The following is a 15,043-nucleotide window of genomic DNA, read 5'->3' on the forward strand; positions in this document are numbered from 1 at the left end:
GTCAAAGAGCTGTCCAGAGGTCACCAGTATCAGAATCTCCTGAATGCATATATTAAGTCAGGATTTGAGGGAACCTAGGAATCTGCTTTAATAAATGACTTTTTTTTGTCACCAAAGGCTAAGAACCACTGCCTTAGACCATTATATATACTTAGGCCAGTGACCACCACAAATGGTTTTGTACTGCTCCTGTGATGTTTTTAATATATAAAAGGGTATTATAAATCTAAAACACAAAAGACTTTTAGTAAAAGGCGAAAGATTTATGCGATCTGAAGAGAAACCAGAGTATTCAAAAGACTTTTAGGGAGTAAGTACATTTATAAGTCAAATTAATTTTGCTAGAGTATCTTATACCCCAAAAGGTTGAAAATGGCCAGTTTAGGGTAAATTGTTAAAGGTGTGCAAGATTACTCTTTTGTTATATGCTCTCTTTGTTGAAATTTGTTCTCCATAAATATTGGACACAGTTAAACTATGTGACTTAACCTGAAATTATTAAATTATGGCACAGTTAGGGTTAGAACCTTTTTACTGAATAAGCTAAGGCTCTATTTACCAAGTCCAGAAGTACCAAATTCACCTAATAATTGGCTTAAAACCCCATCATTCTGTGAAGGAAACTAGTGACATTTTTGTTTTGTGAAATACGGGGATATGATTCAACAATGAAGGGATAGCCATAATTCCTAAGAAATATTTGCTTCTACAAAAAAAGACACTTATTTCTCTAAACCAGATACATAGTATTTATTTCCAGGATCATGAATTCATACATTGTTATGTTTCACTATTATAAATTTAGTAAAAAAAATTTTTTGGTGCAAAAAGAAAACAAAACCTGTATTGTGTTTCCATGTCAACTAGCTGCTGAAAGATATATGTCCCTCCTTGAGTTTCCAATTTTGGTACATTAGCATGCAGTCAGTTATGTACACACAAACATATGTTTAGCACAGGTTCCATAAAACACAAGACTCAAACATCATCAGGTTGTAGTCAGGAGGTGCTTAGACCAGGATTCTAAGGAACAGAGGAACAGGAATGGCTTTACAGCCCTTGCTGGCTTGCTCCCCGGTGGGAGTGGCCCTGGGATGAGGCAGCCATGTTCTTTGGCTTTGCCCAGCCACTTACTGTCTCTGCTAGGCTCTGGTGAGTCCTACTTGTTTGGCACAGTGATGGGTCAGGTGATGCTAGCCATGGCAGTGTAGCATTTATCTTGGTGAAATTGAAACATGCGTCTTTACTTCTCTTTCTGCCTCTTCCGCTCCAGGGAACACTTGGCTTGTTTTCTTGACATTTTGAGGCTAAGCAGAGGCATAAGACCTTAATTTTGCTTCTAGTTTTTTCATAGTTACTAACTATATGATGTTGGTCCCTTCAGTTTATCATTCATTTGTTAAATACCTGTTGATACACACATACATACACAAAACTGTGAGAAGTAAACAAGTTCAACATGGTCACAAGGTACAAGATCAACATAAAAATCAGTTTCCACACATTAACCAATAAACAATCTAAATTAAAATTTAGAAGGTAATTTCATTCATGATAGTACCAAAAATAATAAAATACTTAGGTATAAACTTGGCAAGAGAAGTAAAGACCTGTACAATGAAAATTACAAAACATTGCTAAAGGAAATTAAGACCTAAATAAATGGAAAGATATCTCATGTTCATGGATTGGAAGAGTCAGTATTGTTAAAATGCCAATTTTCCCCAAATTGAACAATATATTTATATTTTCAGCTTAGTCCTAACTATCAAAATTTCAGCAGGCTTTTTTTAATTTTATTTAGAAATTGACAAATACTAAGTCTGTAGGTAATACAAAAGGACCACAGTAGCTGAAACCATTTTGAAAAGAAGTTTGTAGCAGTTAAGCTTCCCAATTTCAAAACTTACTATAAAGCTTCAGTTATCAGATGTGGTACTAACATAAAAGTAGACATAGAGTCACTGAAACACACTTGGTAGTCCAGAAGTGACCTGTATGAACAGTTGATTTTTGACAAAGGTGCTGTAATACTTCAAAAGGGAAAAGACCATCTTTTCAGTAAATGGTACTGGGATATCCACACGCAAAATGATGAACATTGACCCTTACTTTACACCATATATGAAAAAGTTAGCTCAAAATATACTAGAGACCCAAATGGAAGTGTTAAAAGTTTTGGAAGAAAAATAAAAAATCTTCTAGACCTTGGGTTAGGCAAAGATTTTTTTTAGATATGACAAAAGCATACTCCATAAAAGAAAAAAAATGGGTAAATTAGGCTTCATCAAAATTAAAAACTTGGCCTGACCAGGCGGTGGCGCAGCGGATAGAGCATTGGACTGGGATGCGGAGGACCCAGGTTCAAGACCCCAAGGTCACCAGCTTGAGCGCAGGCTCATCTGGTTTGAGCAAAGCTCACCAGCTTGGACCCAAAGTTGCTGGCTCGAGCAGGGGGTCACTTGGTCTGCTGAAGGCCCGCGGTCAAGGCACATATGAGAAAGCAATCAATGAACAACTAAGGTGTTGCAACGAAAAACTGATGATTGATGCTTCTCATCTCCGTTCCTGTCTGTCCCTATCTATCCGTCTCTATCCCTCTCTCTGACTCTCTCTGTCTCAGTAAAAAAAAAAAAATTTTTTTTTAATTAAAAACTTGTACTTCAAAAACAACATTAAGAAAATGATAAAGAGGTGAGGAGGTCATCAGCTACAAGGCAGGATGGGGTGGATCAGATGGGTGTATGGAAAGTGAAGACGGAGGAGAAGATAGGAAGTTCTCCCTGGGGAGCAGTAAAGGGCACTCCTGGGGGAGAACAGGAGGGCTGCAAAGCAGAACCGAGCCTTCCATTTGAAGGTAGTGGTCACAGGTTGAAGGTGAAGCCAGCTAGCCCTGTTGTCCTTTTTCTACATCTCTTGTCACGCTGGTAGTTCAGGCATGGAGAAGGCAGGTACTTGGGTTAACCAGATGGATATTTGGGTTTTGCTACACTGGTTCAGTGGAGAAGAGGTTGGAGGGCAAGGTTTTGCTGAGGATATTTGCAAAGGAATGACCATGGAATCCAAGCTGAGAAGGACACAGGCTTCAGCGTACCTTTGTGGGTGGAGGTGCTTAAACCAGTCTTCAGGTTACTGTGAATGGAACACAGCGCTTTAGAACAGCTGATGAGCAAGTATAGGACGTATAATTAGGTTGCCCACGGTTCCAGTATTGCTTGTCATCATAAAGATTACAGATTATTCTTTGCACAGCATATATTACACTGAGGAACAAAATTTTTGTTGCATCCACAAAAACACTTGTTCTTACCTAATTTGAGTGTGCTGATCTCAAATATGACATTAGTTTTTCTGCAATTCAAGATTTTAGGTTTTCATCTTATTGTAAAATTTTCAACATTTAGTTTAACATAATGAAGTAGAATGTCTTCCTGGGCATCATCTTTGTGAAAATATAATAATTTATATAATGCAGTAACTAAAAGATATGATTGCATCAGAATTTGTCTACAATTTTAAAATAGAACATATTAAAACTTATTTTAATCATAAAATTTGCACAAAACTTATTTAAATTCTATTCAGACAAAAATTTGTGTTTGTAGCTCTTGCGTTTGTGTACTTGTTGAGGACAATCTCGTTTGTTGCTTCCACGGTCGTCTGCTCATCATTAACAGCTCCAAGATTTTTGGGAAACTTATCAAGGTGACTGTTCAGGAAGTGAATCTTAATGCTCATGTTACATCCAATGTTGCAGAAAGCCAACAGCATCCTTTGAACCAGAAGTTCATAGTTTTCTGCTCTTTTGTTGCCAACAAAGTTCTTTGTAACTGCCACAAAAGACTGCCATGCTGCTTTCTCCTCCTTATTTATCTTCCTGGCAAATTCTTCATCACGTATGAGGGTTCGAATTTGAGGTCCATCAAATACACCTGCTTTTATCTTCTTGAAAGACAAGGCAGGAAAAGGAGAAATAATATGTTGAAAGCATTCACTTTCTCTATTCAAAACCTGAACAAACTGCTTCATTAAGCCAAGTTTGATGTGAAGTGGGGGGAAAATGATCCTGTCTCGATTAACTACAGGTTCATTCACAATATTTTGCATCCCTACTTCCAGAGCTTTACGTTTCGGCCACTCCTTCTGTGTCCAGTGTTTCTCCCGAGCTCGGCAGTCCCACAAACACAGAAAGCAAGGATACTTCCTGAAACCTCTGTTGTCCTAGGAGGACATTTACCATTTTGAGATCCACACAAATGATCCGGTTATGCTCCTCATACTTCAGAAAGTCGAGGACAATTTTTATGTCATTCTTACTAAGTCATTCAATTCAGATTGGCTAAACTGCTGAGGGGTTAATAACTGCTTGGCATCAGAAGAAGACCCTTCAGATTCTACAACCATTTCCTCATGCATCTTATTAAAATACACTTGATCACCATGTTCACTTTCTTCTTCCTTAGAAAAAATAAAACCATTGAAAACTGGAACCCGGAGTGTCTCAGAGTGTGGGATAGGTCATATTGCTGAAGGAATATTAGAACATGCGATTATATGCTGTTTTTTCTTGCCGATGCCCTTTATATGGATCAGACAGAAATAACAGTCACTGCTGTGGTCCTTGGGTTCACGCCAACCATGGGAACACCAAAAGGCACTTCTTTTTATTTTCCTTTTGTCCAGTCATGAAGCATTTTCTCACAATTATGACACACAATATGAGGAGCCCAATTCTTGTCTTGATCACCAAGGGGAACTTGAAAATAGACAATATATGCACATGTCACAAATGATGAAATATTGCACCTTTGACGTTGAAGTGTGTAACAGCTACATATATAACAGAAGGTGTCAGGACTATTCTTACATTTACACCTACTCGAAGAAGCCATGATTCAATCTTTTTTTTTTTAGAGATGTTTTTCTTAGTTTTTTGGGTTTTTTTGGGGGGTTAATTTATTCATTTTAGAGAGGAGAGGGAGAGAGAGAGAGAGGAGAGACAGAGAGAGAGAAGGGGGGGAGGAGCTGGAAGCATCAACTCCCATATGTGCCTTGACCAGGCAAGCCCAGGGTTTCGAACCGGCGACCTCGGCATTTCCAGGTCAATGCTTTATCCACTGCACCACCACGGGTCAGACCTGATTCAATCTTAAAACAAATTAAGACGGTGTTTTTATCAGATAATAATTTTTTACATTTAAAAACTACAATTATGGGCCCTGGCTGGTTGGCTCAGCGGTAGAGCGTCGGCCTGGTGTGCGGGGGACCCGGGTTCGATTCCCGGCCAGGGCACATAGGAGAAGCGCCCATTTGTTTCTCCACCCCCCCCTCCTTCCTCTCTGTCTCTCTTCCCCTCCCGCAGCCAAGGCTCCATTGGAGCAAAGATGGCCCAGGCGCTGGGGATGGCTCCTTGGCCTCTGCCCCAGGTGCTAGAGTGGCTCTGGTCGCAGCAAAGCGACGCCCCAGAGGGGCAGAGCATCGCCCCCTGGTGGGCAGAGCGTCGCCCCTGGGGGTGTGCCGGGTGGATCCCGGTCGGGCGCATGCGGGAGTCTGTCTGACTGTCTCTCCCCGTTTCCAGCTTCAGAAAAATACAAAAAATAAATAAAAATAAATAAATAAATAAAAACTACAATTATGTAAAAGTGATGTTTGTAAAACATTAATTGCCTTGTGGTTATGTTCAATCCAAGAGTCATTGCCCTTTAACTCCAATTTAAAAACCAATGCATGCCATTAACTGTAACAAAAATTAAAATTGCATAAAAACTAGAGCATGCACCAAAAAACGGGTTTCAGATTTGGAATGTGTGATGCAGAAATATATAGAAACAATTCTAAAACCTCATGCAACAGAAAATGAAAAAGAAAAAATTTGTTCCCCCGTGTTATATGCCCTTCAGTGATCTTTGCATCCTTCTGACACTTGAAGGTAACTATTTGAAGGCTGAGTCTGATAGTTTCCCTAGCTGACATTTTAATTTTTTGTTTTGTTTTGGGAAGAAAATGTCAGAATGATGAGGTTCTCACTAAGTTACTTTTATATAGCTCTCAGCTCTCCCAGGCTTTCTGAGGCACATGGATTAGGGAAGTGGGTGAAGGTATTAAAATGTATTATTTATAAGCAATAATAATTATACAAGCTAGGTTATACTGATGCAAAACTCTTCAGATCAGTGGAAGAGAATATAAATTCCAGAAATAGTCTCAAATATGTGTAAGAATCTAGTATGGAATAATGGTAACATTTTAAAATATGGAGAAAGGGTAGATTATTCAGTTAATGGTGATACATCTTTACCTTAAAACAGTATAAATATATGTTGCTGAAATAACTAATTTTATGAATTTTAAAAAACCCAAAAGAATTAGTAAAAATATTTAGAAAGTCATGTCACTGGTGAGTGGAGAGGGATTTTGTAAATATAAAGCCAAACCAGAAAGTAAACAAAATCAATAGTTTTGCTTAAGTGAAATGTTTGTACTTGTATATGCCACTAAACGCCTAGACATTAAAAGGTAAAATTTAAACAATAAAAGATACTTTCAATTCTATTAATAAAATGTAAAGAACTCTTACAAATCATTCTTATGCACAGGGACTGCAAAAGGAAAAGAAAGAAGTTTAAATGAACAAAAAAGTACATAAAGAAAAGAATTTCGCCCTCAGACCACTGCAAGTGCAGGACAAAGGAAAACGTGCAGACAGGTCTGGAGTGCGTCCCTAGTTAGACCTGTTCAACTTTCTGAGCCTCGTCCAGCATTTCTGAGATTCTAGAGAAGAGCTGAAAAGTTTAGCAATGACATTTATAAAGCATCTAATATACAGTGAATTCCTACTGCATGTTGTAAGAGGTAATAGTATGTACTAAAAGTAGTGTGTAATAATGAATAACTATAAAAAGCAACAAGAGGCAGAAATGTAGACTTGAGGTTTTGAATGATACAGCCTTAGATATGGATCCACCTGTACCATTTTCTAGTTAGGAGACCAAAGAGAAAAGAAAAAATTAACATTTAATATTAAAATAATGTTAATTAAAACACCAAGGTACCTTTTTTACCTGGCTACTTGGTAAAATTTTATTTTTTTTATGACTAAACTCATTTTTGGTGAAGGGGCAGTTAGCATTTAGGTAAATTGATAAAACCTTTTCGGAAGACAATTTAGAAGTATTCAATAAAAAAAGCCTTAAGATCTCAAAAGTATACTTTGAGCCAGTTCCAATTCTAGAATGCATTATAAACACATGATTATGGACAAGTACAAATATTTACTGTAACAATGTTTATTAAAGCATTTTTTATAAAAGAAAAATATTTTTAAGAGCTGAAATATCCAAAAGCTGGGAATTGGTAAAAGGTTCTGATTGCATGCCCTGCAGTATGTGCAGACATTTAACATGTACTAGAATAGCATTTTCCAACCACAGGCCAGTGCCAGTCCACCAAAACTCTCGTGCCAGTCCATGAAAGAGTCAGCCACCCTGGTGATATATGAAGATTATGGAGTATGCTTTTGTCATACCTAAAAAAAATCTTGGCCTAACCCAAGATTATATCTTCATAGAACAACAGGGTGGTTAACTTTCGTGAACCAGCACCAGTCTGCAAACTAGCAGTTGAAAAACACTACACTAAGATATTTAATGACATTGAAAGATGATTGTGATTTTTTTTTTTTTTTTTAAGTGAGAGGAGGGGAGATGGTGAGGCAGACTCTTGCATGTTCCTGACTGGGATCCACCCGGCAACCCCCATCTTGTGTTGATGCTCAAATCAGCTGAGCTATTTTTAGTGCCTAAGGCTGACACACTGATCGATCAAGCTATCTTCAGTGGCCAGGGCCACACATGAGCCAATTGAGTCCCTGACAATGGGAGGGGAAGAGGGAGAGAAAGGAGGGAGAAGCAGATGGTTGCTTTTCTTGTGTGCCCTGACCAGGAATCTAACCCGGGATGTCCACACGCAGGGCTGATGCTCTATCCACTGAGTTAACCAGCCAGGGCCAAGGTGATTGTGACTTAATGTTAAATGAAAATGACATAACAGCATAGGATGAACTGTGTAATTTTACATTTATAAAAACAATGTATATGTAAGATGAAAAGGATATATAGTAACTATTAACTTTGTTTCTGGTGGATTATGATGATTTTTTGTTGTGTGCTAATCTGTGTTTTCTATAGTGCATATGTGTTCCTTCTTAAGAAAAATTTAAAAAGTGAATTTTTGGATGCAAATAACTTGAATAACTGAATTTTTTTTGTAGGCCCAACCGATACCTCCTTTTTGACCTGGTGCAGTACGTCTTTGCTGTGGCGCACAGACCTTTCCTCCCGTACCCTATGCCACGTTTTGCTTATCAGTGAGTAAATGCTGCTTTTGTGCCTTCTAAAATGGAGCTAACTAGAGACCTTTGTTTATAATGCTGTCACTAAGGGTTATGAAGTAGTATGTTCCTTACCTTGAAGTCTCAGAATCTCTAACTAGAATGTTCTCCTGATATTTTGATGTTTGGCTAGGAAAGAACCAGAGATGGTTAAGAAAGAGAAATGTAGATTAATGTGGATGAGGAAAACCATGTGTGTTGAGAGGTTAAATCTGTAGTTCTTCCAATTCTTTAATTAAAAATCAGTGAGTTTTAATTTGGAAAAGTAGCTTATTTGGAAAGTGGGCTAAAAGAAAACTCAGGTTTCTTTCTGATTCATATCACTCACCCAGAAGTGACAAAGAGACTCTATTAAACCAGCCTGGCCATGCATTAGGGGAGGAGTCAGGTTGACTCAGACTTGGCCTATGGTTGCCTTACCTTCTTTCCCTGGTTCTTGGGTCACCTCTTCCCTTTGTAGGTTTAGAATCTCAGGATTAGTTATGCGCTACTGATCTGGTGAGAGATACTTTCCCATCCAGTTTGCCAGAGATTGATTTCTAAACCCACATGGCAGTTCACTTCTTCATTCGTTTGTTCATTCATCCGTTGAGCACAGTTCACTGCCTGCGTTGTGTGTGATAGGCTATGCACTAGGGCTTTGGGATGCTTCAATCAGCCCTCTAACAGAGGTATCAGGAAACCAGCCAATCGGAATGCAGTGTGATGATATTTATTGAGAGTGTTCTATTTTCCGGCTGTCTCTGCTTCCTCCTCATTTAACACTCATAGCGACTATGAAGTAGATGAGGAAGAGTATATTGTGTGAGTGAAAGGGGGAAGTTAGTACAGCATGAGGAATACCTACATTTAAAGGACCAGCAGAGTAAGAGAAATGTATCAAGGAGGATAAAAGAGAATAATAGTGTGTAAGTAAAAAATGAAGAGAGTTTAGAAGCCTGGATACCAAAAGAAAGGTAATGTTTAATTTTTGTCTTAAAAAATTTTAAATTACAGTTTACATGCAATACTCTTTTGTATTAGTTTTGGAAAGGGAGTGTTTTAAGGAGGGAATGAAAGCTGGGTTTTTTTTTAAGATTTTTTAAAAAAATTCTACAGATGTGGGGGAGCAAGAAGTATCAACTAACAGTTGCTTTACTTTAGTTGTTCATTGGTTGCTTGTCATATGTGGCTTGACCTGGCAAGCCCAGGGTTTCAAGCTGGCATCCTCAGCACTCCAGGTTGATGCTTTATCCACTGCACCACCACAGGCCAGGCCAGGAATGACTTTTTTTTTTTTTAAGAAACAGACTGGAAGTCAAGAAGGGAGAGAGAGAGATGAGAAGCATCAACTTGTAGTTGTGGCACTTGAGTTACTCATTGATTGCTTTCTCATATGTGCCTTGATTGGAGGTTCCAGCTGAGCCAGTGACCCCTTGCTCAAGTCAGCAACCTTGGGCTTCAAGCCAGTGACCATGCTCAAGCCGGCGACCCTATGCTCAAGTTGGTGAGCCTGAGCTCAAGCCAGATGAACCCGTGCTCAAGCTAGTGACCTCGGAGTTTTGAACCTGGGTCCTCAGCATCCCAGGTCGACATCCTATCCACTGCACCACCATCAGTCAGGCCGGAACAACTGTTTTAACATGAGAACCATTGCTATTTGTTTACATCTGGATCTCCAGAACCTAAAACAACGCTTGGCACACAACACTGTTAATATTTGCACACTACTCAGCTTGACCTGTGTCTTTAACGGAAACATATTTAAATGTCTGAGGTTTAAATTGGATTAAGTTTCAGACTTCTGAATGTAGGGTCTTTTTTGTTTTGTTGGTGGTGGTAGCTTTATTTTAGTTTTTTAATATTCGTTGTCTCTTTGGTGGAGAACAAAGAGTGTCAGCAGTTACAGTGGCTTTACTTGAAAGGAAAGGTAACCTCACAGGGAGTGGTGCCAGGATGTTGGTTATTTTCTTTATAAAAACATTCAGTGAGTTCCTGCCTCTACAGCAGTCTCCCTTCCTGTGGTTCTTGCAGGCCAGCGTCAGTATTGAGCATAGAGATAGTTATCACATGCGCTGTGTTTGTTCCTTTGTCTAGATTGATAGCACGACTCTTTGAAATCAGTCCATTTGAGCCCTGGACAACGAGGGATAAAGTAGAGCGGGTGAGTATGAGCGGTGAACATCTGCCTGGGCAGATGTGGGCAGAGACAAATGAGCTAGTAAAAAGAGGGAGAGTCGTGATCTGAAGAGAAACCGAGTGTAGAGACGTGTAAGTTGGAACTGATTGTTGTCTGCTTGCCTGCTGGGTTATTTTCATCTTGTCTGTCCTTTTCCTTCTGCGGAAGGTCAGCCCTCTCCTGTACACTCACACTCAGCCACTCAGCCTGCTCTCCGGGTGTGCTTCCTCCATACCTTTCTCTTTGACATTATCGATTTTTCTTTCTCTGCTGGGTCATTCTCATGAGCATACAAACATGACTTAGGAACTCTACTTTTTTTTTTGAAGGTAGAACCCTCCCTTCCCACTCTGTCTGTCACATTGCATCAGAACTCCTCAGAAGGTCTGTCTGTACCAGCTATTGATTGGCTTTTCTTCCCATTTCCCCCAACACTGCTCTTTTCAAGGTCGCCTTGTGATCTCCATTCTGCCAAATCCATAGTGAGGCCTCTAACGTCATCTCACCCCATCTGTGAGGTGCTCTCTCCTGGAAACCTGAATTTCCGTCTCTTGTTTGGCCAGCTCTACATTCTCTTGCTTTTCCCCCACCCACTAGGCCATGCTTTTTGGATGCTTTCCTGGTTCACTCTCTTCCCAATCTCTAAATGTTGGGGGACCCCAGGGCTCTCTCCTCAGCCTTTGCCATCTTTGCTCATTCTCTAAATGACCCTCACCTGGTCCCATGCCCCAACTGCTATCTGAACTACTGCCCCAAATTGCCCCCAAACCTAGCTGCAGACCCATCAGTTTAGATAATATTATAGTTATCTGAAATAGAACATGTCCGTAAATAGAATTGCAGACCTGCCTCTCTCATTGCAATGAACAGTATTGCTATTAGTTCTGTTGCTCAAGTAAGAAATGTAGGACTCCCTCTTGACATCCTCCTTTCCCATCCAGTCCAGGTCTAAATCAGGGCTTTCCAGTAGAACTTTTTGCAGTAATGGAAGTGTGTATAATCTGCAATGCCTAAGATGTAACCACTAGCAAAGTGTCACTGTTGAACACTTAAAATTTGGCTTGTATGACTCTAGAAATAAGATCTGAATTTTATTTAATTTTAATTAATTTAAATTCAGTTTGGCTAGTGGCTACTGTCTCGGACCGCACAGCTCTAGACCGTGAGCTGGTGTGGTCCTGGGTTCTGGCACCTGCAGAGTGTGTGTCAGATGTTACAGTCTCTCCCCCTTTTCACCTTTTTATTATGAACATTTTTATAATAGTATTGAAATTTTTCAATCTACAGAAAGGAAAGGAAATAATGATCTCCATTGTAACGCTCCCTTTCTTGTTCCCTGGCCAGTCTCCTCGCCTCTTGTGGCTCCGCAGTGTGTCCAGCTGCGGGGCTCTGGCTCTTCCCACCTGGCTGTCACTCCTCTCTCGCGCAGTGGACGTTTGTACACTGCCTGTGAAAGTGTTTCTAGGGAGGTCACAGAATAAAATGAAAATAATGAACTATCTCTACGTTTGAAGACTTATTGCCCTTTATCAACAAGAAACAGCCGAATTGTCCTCTGAATGTTACCTTAAAGCTAAAATGTAGAGAAGACGGAAAGATGGTCCTTAAAGGGCAGATGTGATTGGCAGCCGCTTCCTCCCTCTGACAGGCTGGAGAGTGAGGACCGTTTTCAAGGGGTCCTTTCTCTGCGTATAGATTTTTTGATGCTACACCACTACGTGATTTTTCATATGTGACCTGGAAGTAGCTCGAGTAATTCAAGTGTAAACAATATTCCTTTCTTTCTACTTGCTTATGTAAACTGTTTGCAGTACTTGTCTTTCTTTACATTTTATTTGATTAAAACAGTTTTTTACTGTAATTCCTGATTTATCACAGCATTATTAGGACATGTGTTGCTTCAGAGAATGAAATATTCCAGAAAAATCAACACCAATTCTTTAAAATGTCTTTTTTTATAGTTTCATCTCATTAAAAATTATCTATATGTACATAGAAAAGGTAAGTGTGCCAATGTTAAGTACACTAAGATTGTAGTAGTGGTGTAAATATTTTTGCTTTCTTCTTTGTTTTATATATTTTATTTATTTATTTATTTGAATTTATTGGGGTAACATTGGTTCATAAAACGGTACAGGTTTCAAGTGTACAATTCAGGTAAACATCATTTGCACACGGCATCTGCGTCCGTCGGCCCAAGCAGCGTCTCCTTCCACCCTCGCTGCCCCGCTTCGCCACCTCCAGTCCCCCCCCCCCCCCCCCCCCCCCCCCCCCGGCTGTCAGCTCTGTTGTCTGTGTCTGTGTGTTATGTATAATAGTTTTTGGCTAGTCCTTTCACTCAAGGTGACCCTTCTATGTTCATGAAAAATTGGGCAAGAAAACTGATTGTCAGAACACTTCATTGTATCTTACACTAATGTGCCTTTTGCCTTTGTAATAGAAAAAGTGCTACCACAGGCTGGATGGGTTCTAGGTTTGGCTGGGAGGTTGCTCTGCAGCACTGGGGAAAGAATCCTAGATTTCGTCAGCGGGGAGGAGGATCTTTGGAAGTCTTACAATTCCTTCTTCCCTACACACAAGATGGGCTTGGGTTTTTTGACCTGTACTGAGCATTAGTCAGCCAGGTTAAGTGTAGCTGGAGCACAAAGGTTAGTAGATTGTCTCCTAATGAGCAAGGGCAAATGCTAATTATTTTCTTAATTCAACAGTTAAAGCTGGAGCAGAAGACCTGTGCTCAGAGAACAGACATGAGGCTTCACCCCTGTTTCATTATGAAACCTTATACTGCCACCCCTGACAAGTTTGAGAACTAGTCCCTCTCCCTTTAGATATATTTCTGTTTAAATCTGTACAGTGACTCACCTAGAAACCTGTGTTCTATTCTTACAACCTTTGAGCTGATATTTCGTGAACTTGCCCTTTATTCCTTCCACCCTTTTCCTGTGCTCTTTTAGTGAGTTCCAGGAATAACACAGCCACATATCCTTTGAAAACAGTGAAGTCTCAGCCATGGGACTCAGGTCAGCTAGGCTAGCACTTGGGGTTCTTAGCCTGCTTTCAGCACTCTGGTCCTTTGTTCACTCACAGGTTCACATCTCCGACATGACACTGCCTCACCTGCCCGGCTTGGAAGACCTTGGTATTCAGGCCTCGTCCCTGGAACAGAAGGCCATCGAGGTGCTGCGGCGTCACCGCACCTACCGCTGGCTGTCTTCTGAAATCGAGGAAGTGAAGCCAGCCAAAACTGTCAACATTTAGTGGTCCCTGAACTGCCCTTGGTTTTTGGTGTCATTTGAGTCACCTGGCTAGTGACTAGCCCTCTTTCCTCAGAGAATCCTGTAAATAGTGAATAAGATCTATTAAAACATCTGGAGTTTTATTCTGCAGCAGCATTTTCTTCCTTGATTTATAGAATGAGAAATTAAGCCATTTATAATTTGAGCATAATCTTTGTTTAAAAATATATATTTAATGACATATATATCATTTCTTCTCTGAAATGCAGAAGGGTTTGAATTTCTCTGTGTCAGGCTACTTCTAAAAGACCCTTTTTTTAATGTCAGAATATTGTGACAGCCACAAATGATTTATAATTGTCTTTTACTATCCATTAATTGGGAAATATATAATGTTCTTTAACTAATCTGAATTTATTTAAAAAAAATTTATCTTAATGACATCTCCATCTATTTTAAAAATAGTACATACATATAAAACATTGTAGACAGATTCTCAAACTGTGTGCAGGAATTTCTTAGTCCCTAGCTCAGATCTGAACTACCCGAGGTCTCTCTGCCCCTGCTGTGGGGACAGATGATTTCAGTGCACAGGTACAGAAAGATTCTCCCACGCAAAGGGGGGGTGGGTCCACATCCTCTCTGCAGTAATGGCCATGCTTAAGAGTTAGGATTTTGTGTAATTTGTTAATATTGCAGCCAGGATTCAGAATAGCAATTGATTAAGGGTCAGCAGATCTCTCAGTACAGTATAATTAACAACTTGCGTAATTTGAGGTGAAGCCAGCACACCAACCTAGGTGACCCACGGTTGGTCACTGCATTCCACCATGGTTTAGGATGGGAATGTCAGGGATAACCCTGTTCAGTTACGCTAATGCCCATCTCATTCTTACAGAGTAAGGAACATGGTTGTCGAAGATAAGTTTTCTACCTTCCCTTCTCTGCATGTTCCAGAATCTTTTGTCCCATAATGGACAAAAGTATGCTTTTAAATGTGGTCTGTGGACCAGCAACATCCGTATCTCCTAGGAGCTTGTTAGAAATACTGGAAACCAGGCCCTGTCCTAGTCCTGTTGAATCAGGGTCTGCATTTTAAATGAGTCCCTGAGAGATTTGTGTGAATACTGGTGTAAAAAGCACTGACATACAGAAGTGCTGCATCAGAGTGGAGCAATTCCTGTTACCTGTTCAGGTGACTGAGCCCTGCTCCAGACCTATGGAACCTGGAGAAAGGGCCCAGGACTGACTTCTATTCTC

The 15,043-nt window shown here is 40.0% G+C and overlaps 1 protein-coding gene across 1 annotated transcript in view; it reads left to right on the forward strand.

Annotated features, from left to right (window-relative positions):
• NDUFA9 (NADH:ubiquinone oxidoreductase subunit A9) overlaps positions 1-13,926 on the forward strand; it is a 35,833-nt gene extending 21,907 nt beyond the window's left edge. The window contains exons 9-11 of the mRNA XM_066257726.1: positions 8,270-8,365; positions 10,466-10,532; positions 13,635-13,926. Coding sequence (XP_066113823.1) covers positions 8,270-8,365; positions 10,466-10,532; positions 13,635-13,805 — 334 coding nt within the window. The 3' untranslated portion in view covers positions 13,806-13,926. The remainder of the gene's footprint in view (positions 1-8,269; positions 8,366-10,465; positions 10,533-13,634) is intronic.
• The last annotated feature ends 1,117 nt before the right edge of the window (positions 13,927-15,043 follow it).

The sequence above is a fragment of the Saccopteryx bilineata genome, chromosome 2 (genome assembly GCF_036850765.1).
Source record: "Saccopteryx bilineata isolate mSacBil1 chromosome 2, mSacBil1_pri_phased_curated, whole genome shotgun sequence".
In the NCBI taxonomy this organism is placed as follows: domain Eukaryota; kingdom Metazoa; phylum Chordata; class Mammalia; order Chiroptera; family Emballonuridae; genus Saccopteryx; species Saccopteryx bilineata.